This window comes from Glandiceps talaboti, chromosome 2 (assembly GCF_964340395.1).
Source record: "Glandiceps talaboti chromosome 2, keGlaTala1.1, whole genome shotgun sequence".
NCBI lineage: Eukaryota > Metazoa > Hemichordata > Enteropneusta > Spengelidae > Glandiceps > Glandiceps talaboti.
This window is the reverse complement of record NC_135550.1, coordinates 24,154,797-24,160,415: the sequence shown is the minus strand read 5'-3', so window position 1 is coordinate 24,160,415 and position 5,619 is coordinate 24,154,797. Positions and strand designations below refer to the sequence as shown.

At 36.7% G+C, this 5,619-nt stretch overlaps 1 protein-coding gene across 1 annotated transcript; it reads left to right on the top strand.

Moving 5' to 3' along the window:
• The first annotated feature begins 61 nt into the window (after positions 1-61).
• On the top strand, positions 62-3,563 carry LOC144453347 (uncharacterized). The gene is made up of 4 exons (XM_078144617.1): positions 62-190; positions 1,375-1,603; positions 2,017-2,150; positions 2,777-3,563. Exons 1-4 carry the CDS (start codon positions 130-132, stop codon positions 2,956-2,958), a joined length of 606 nt encoding a protein of 201 aa, XP_078000743.1. The 5' UTR covers positions 62-129; the 3' UTR covers positions 2,959-3,563.
• Positions 3,564-5,619: the final 2,056 nt, after the last annotated feature.

Below are 5,619 nucleotides of genomic sequence, written 5' to 3'. Positions count from 1 at the left end.
AAGGTGAAATGTTAACTCTAGTTGAACATTTCCAAACAAAAGTTGCTAAGCAGTCCGTTTGTTGATTCATATACCATGTACCTCGTTTTCATCTAGGAGTGACGCAGAGTCGAATACGGCAAGTAAGAAATGGCTTCCAACATGAACTTGCTAGTGCGTATGTGTTGCACCTGGGTGCTCATTTTAACAGGTAAGCTTATAGCAAAGTATAACTCGTGTGTCCGGAAAGGTATATTTCCCTTCAAGTTTTCATATGATCAGGAAAAAGAACGTCTGGGAACACCTGTAGGAACATGAACACCTGTTTACTGGGACGACTGTGACGTCAGATGAAAGCTAGTTTACCATTACCATTACCATACAGAAAGTAGATATACATATATATCAATATTTACCTCCATGCATAATGTTCACCCGTACTTGCTGAAACTCAGCTGTCGGCGCACTTTGCCAGTTATACGCGAACTTTCCTTGTTGTCGACGTTAGTGGTGAACTAGTCAATTGTCGTCAACGTATGGTTTGCTTGCATTCTGTGAAAATTGTAGTATAAGAAATGTCAAGCAACATTTTACGTTGATATACACAGATTCATATACAATCCTAGAAACGAACATATGACATTTACGATTGTAAATATGATCGACAATAATAAAGTGTCACAATACAATGTTTCTCAGCAACAAGACAACTTTCTACAAATATTCCTGAAGGGACCGGAAACCTTATAGTGTAGTACAATATGTATTGAATGGTTGCAAATTAAACACTTTCACTCTACGCGAAAAGATGTGTGATTTATCTAAATGAAGCAACTACTTTTTAAAAAATAGTCAAAACACCACTTCTCTTGTTTGATCGAAGTATGTATCTTATCGACTTTATGCTTTTCTCTATCTAGTTCGTTATTATAGTTTAAAATCAATGACCGTATAAATAGCAACGTAGCATGTTGATATTGGGTAATGTTACTTGCTTTCAATGACGTGACAAATGTATAAATTATCCGATTCAGATCAATTATTTATGTATTAGTTTCCGCTTGAGTAGCGGCCTATGTTTTTAGGACATGATACAGAAACCATTTTCTGACTAAGCTTAATGCATGTGATACTATGCTGCTGCTACTGTAATGCTACAGTTTTATAGTAATGTTTGAAATAGCAATAAAACGACACCCAGTAATTATGACATCTGCCGATTTGCCAATTTTAGTTCAACATTCCGAAAAGTTCAAGACAATTAAAATTTGCCAGTTCTTAATTCATTGGATTCATAATTTGAAAGTGTAAGCAGATCCGTATCACTTTTTGGAATTGAATACAATTTACACCTGTCCATGAGTGTCTGTCATGGCCCACTCATATTTATTCTAGCTGTTAATGGGGACTACTGCAATGGATACTATGATTCATATGGTAGCTACAACTATGGATTCAGCTGTCCTACTTGGGCAGATTGGAATGATGAATACTACTGCTGTGGTACATCTACATGGAAATATTGCTGTGACTACTCAACCTGGTTATACAGTGGCTATGACTCGGACGATGACTTTAACTGGGGTTCTGACTACGATGGATACGAGACTGCTGTTGGAGTAGGGTCAGTCAGTTTGAAATATCTAGAAATTCGACACCACGTACTTACGATAGTAATATTGTAGGCATGATTTTAGACCAAGGCACAAGGCGTATTTCCTTATCAAGGTGGTCTTAAATGAATATAGATGTTAACATCGTTTGTTAGGCTGTTTCAAAAACACATTTTTTTTACTTCAAGCAAACAAATACATTCTCTGAAATTAAGTCAGTAATTTAGACGAACTCAAATATTGTGGGATCCCCAACAGTGATCGTATAGTGAAATTCATTTAAATTTAACTTTTAATGTTTGTAACAAAACTGGTTAAATGAAGACCATAGTTAGGTGGAAGGAATCCTCAAATTACACTCTCATTACGAACACCGGGAATATATATTTCACTGGCCGTATTATGGTGTATTCTTTTGTTCCAGAGTAAGCGTTATCATTGGCAGTGTGTTTGGTGTTATTGGTTTAATCGTACTTCTTGTGGTCAGTATTGTTATCTGTGTCTGTTGCTGTGCCAAATCGAGTGGAGGTACCAGAACAACAACAACTCACGTTGTCCGTAAGTATACAGCATGTAGTCATTACGAATTCACTCCCCTGGCTCTCTTTTGTTGTAACCTCAGACGTTTGTTTACAGTGCTTGAACCACGTCTAACAAAGATCTGAACAAAAGTAAAGAAACGACAGATAAAAGAGTACAAAGAACATTACTTTTACCATTCTCAGAACCGTGTTAAAATGCACCAATGCTCATTGTATGAAGCACATAAAAACATTTCAATTTTGTAGTTCCTTGTGAGATAACAGCAAGGGTCTTGACCTAAGGCGATCGTACAACAGAAACGCCGTAGGCTTTGTTCCACAATGTTAAAGCTCTGACAACCAAAATAAAAGTCTTGGTCATCTGAGGTCATGATCAATCAACGCATATATCACGAGGCGAATAACCATCAGTATGATACAGAGGCGTCATTTGACAACCATAGCTGTTCAACTTTCTATGAATAACAGTAATATCAACAACAAAACAAAAATGTTCGAAAATAAAACAATGTAATGGGTTTGATACAGAATATATTATATTGCAAGTAGCCACAATAACTGAGCTTGGATTTCTCTTGTAACTGAATGTTCACTTTTAGAATCTAAATAGTAACAAAAAGAGATTATATACTTTCCACACAGAAGCTCCAGCAGTCCAACCTACTGTTGTCTCCTATTCGGCACATGCTCCACAAGGACAAATGGGTTACAACACTTCTCCTCCTGGATATAATGCGTATCCATCACAACCACCACAGTATCCACACAAGATTGACGATCCAGTTTATCCTCCAGACCAAAACACAACCAATCCCTATGCCTAGTATGAAAGTGTTGGAATGTTCTGTTTTTGCATTGCCTCGCGTGAAATATCTTATGATTTCAATTAGTAAAATTGTATATAACTATACATACGTGTCTTGGTAGCCAAATCTAAGTGTTACCATTCATACAGACGTCGACCACGTAGTAATCAATATAACTGACCGTTTTCTTGATTTGAATATACATATAACCAATATATGGCGTATTTTATGAATGACACCTTTTCGATATATAGTTAGAGATACAATGTATTAACACAAGAAGACAAATAAAATTACAAAATTTTATCAAACTATATTTACAGCATATTTACATTTTATCCATTGTTCGGTGATGCATGGTAAATTGACTAGTTTTCAAAACAGGGCTTCTCTTGATATTGTGATGTAATTAACCATAGAGAGCCAAGGAAACCATTCGCTGTCTATGAATGACCTGAGAGCCTTCAGGATATATTTCTTTACCCAGTCCTATCCTGCATTGCACAAGTGTGCCGTTCAAATGCCGTTTTAATGTATATATTGTATATTTTTTATCTCGACACTGTGTGCGAAGAGCCTCTGGCTCAACAGTCTATCGAGTTTAAATAAAGTCAACTAATAATAATAGTAAATGGGTGATGTAACGACCGACTCAGATTTTTTTCTGTCCATGCTGTAACAAGTGAATGTATTGAGAGTAACACATACATTGTTAAATGTATTTTGCGTTTAAGAGACATCTTCGGTCTCCCTCTGAGTGAGTGAGTGAGTGAGTGAGTGAGTGAGTGAGTGAGTGAGTGAGTGAGTGAGTGAGTGAGTGAGTGAGAGAGAGAGAGAGAGAGAGAGAGAGAGAGAGAGAGAGAGAGAGAGAGAGAGAGAGAGAGAGAGAGAGAGAGAGAGAGAGAGAGAGAGCCAACTACCCAATGACTTTTGCAGTTGCATTAGTTGTTTTTTCATTGCTCTAATCTGGACAGAACTCAAAAGCTCGAGTAATCACAGCAGACGTTAACATATGTATAAACTCAAATATCAAAAAATTATAAACATAAAAAGAGTAAACATTTCGGCGTCCCAATGTTGTCTGTGTTTAGTTAACAACGTAAAGCAGAACCACTTGATATGTTTGTAGTATATTCAGTCTATGCCGAATTCATCAGCTCTAAAAGAATGTCGAAATCCTAAAATAGCCCACTGTCACGGTTCAAGGATGGTACGACGTCTAGCCTGTAAACGATTCGCAACAAGTTGATAAATAACACCTGCATTACGTGTATCTCGACCTCTCTGAGGCGCGTCGTGGGCTAAAGAAACAAAGGTGATGTGTAAGCGGTGTGAATGCAGCATAGGTACCTATGATGTGCTACAGTAAATTTCGTATTTCGGTTTGAACCACGTCACTCGACGTCGTATTCACCGAACTGAGAAGCTAAGCCTAAGATCATTGATAGTTGTAAAGTGACCTATAACATCGAGTCTATCAACTACTTTAAATCCCTGGCAAAGGTTATAGAAAGTTGACACCTATAGTCATTAAATAGAATATGAAGTTGAAACATGCTTTAGCCTATCTATACCACGGTCTGTGATTTTGCTTCGCTCTACACTAAACCGCTTGTGATACTATCATAGTGAAGAAAGTTTGAAAATACGCACTCAAACTGATTGGTCGCAAAGGGTATAGTTTAGTCTCTATACGTGCTACGACCATCTCGATTAGAGAGAGATGTATAGAGAGAGAGAGAGAGAGAGAGAGAGAGAGAGAGAGAGAGAGAGAGAGAGAGAGAGAGAGAGAGAGAGAGAGAGAGATTTTAAAGTTATTGCTCAGTAGAACAAACTTATAAATAATTAATAAGTAGTCATTGTAAAGCTGGTCTATTAAAACCAACAATAGAACAAGTCGAACTTGATTTAGAAAAAATTAAACAAAAATACAACTTTTGTAAAGAAAGAAATTAAACAATAAACATAAAAAAACAACTATTTGTAAACAAATTTGGCTAATTCCAAGCCCCTGTGGACAAACCGAAAATCACTGGCAGTGCACATGCGCATCGGACGACCACTGAACTTTATTACTTTTTCGTCACATCGATTTCAACGACGATCCTGGTTCTACTGGTAATTGTGATTACATACGTGACCTACTTAAAATAGTGTCGATAATATAACTTAAAGTCATATTCTGATTTTACAGACATCACAACTGTGGATCGATAGAACGCATAGAAATGTTTGAAACACTGCCTTAGGAGCCAAGCCTTTTTTGACAAGCACTATTGATCGTTTTAATAAAGCTGTATGTTTGTCATACTTCATCGAGTTTTACTGATAACAAAGAATTAGACTCTATTCATCAGAGATTACAGTATATTCGAAGTGGCTATTATAGAGAATACTCGGGTGAATGATTATTGCAGTGGTTACAAGTCCTTCTATTATGGATGTTATCATTCGGATAATACTAAATATGTACTGTTTTACTGTTCTTTCCCTGCAAGGTAGGTCACATATACGTACCTCATATTATTCGAGATGACTGATGTTTGCACTCTTACGAGTTGTTCTGAATGCACCACGACTGTGACTTTTCTTCTTTGTATATTCGTGTCATGATATCGACGATATAAGAAGTATTTGACATTGAAATAAGAAATTAATTCTTTCTATATCATATCGTAT

What these genes read in the sequence shown, in the direction of transcription:
- LOC144453347 (XM_078144617.1), top strand. Translation starts at nt 130, where the DNA reads ATGGCTTCCAACATGAACTTGCTAGTGCGTATGTGTTGCACCTGGGTG. An exon ending in CTGGGTGCTCATTTTAACAG is followed by an intron (nt 191 to 1,374) that starts GTAAGCTTATAG and finishes TATTTATTCTAG; the next exon opens with CTGTTAATGGGGACTACTGC. An exon ending in GAGACTGCTGTTGGAGTAGG is followed by an intron (nt 1,604 to 2,016) that starts GTCAGTCAGTTT and finishes CTTTTGTTCCAG; the next exon opens with AGTAAGCGTTATCATTGGCA.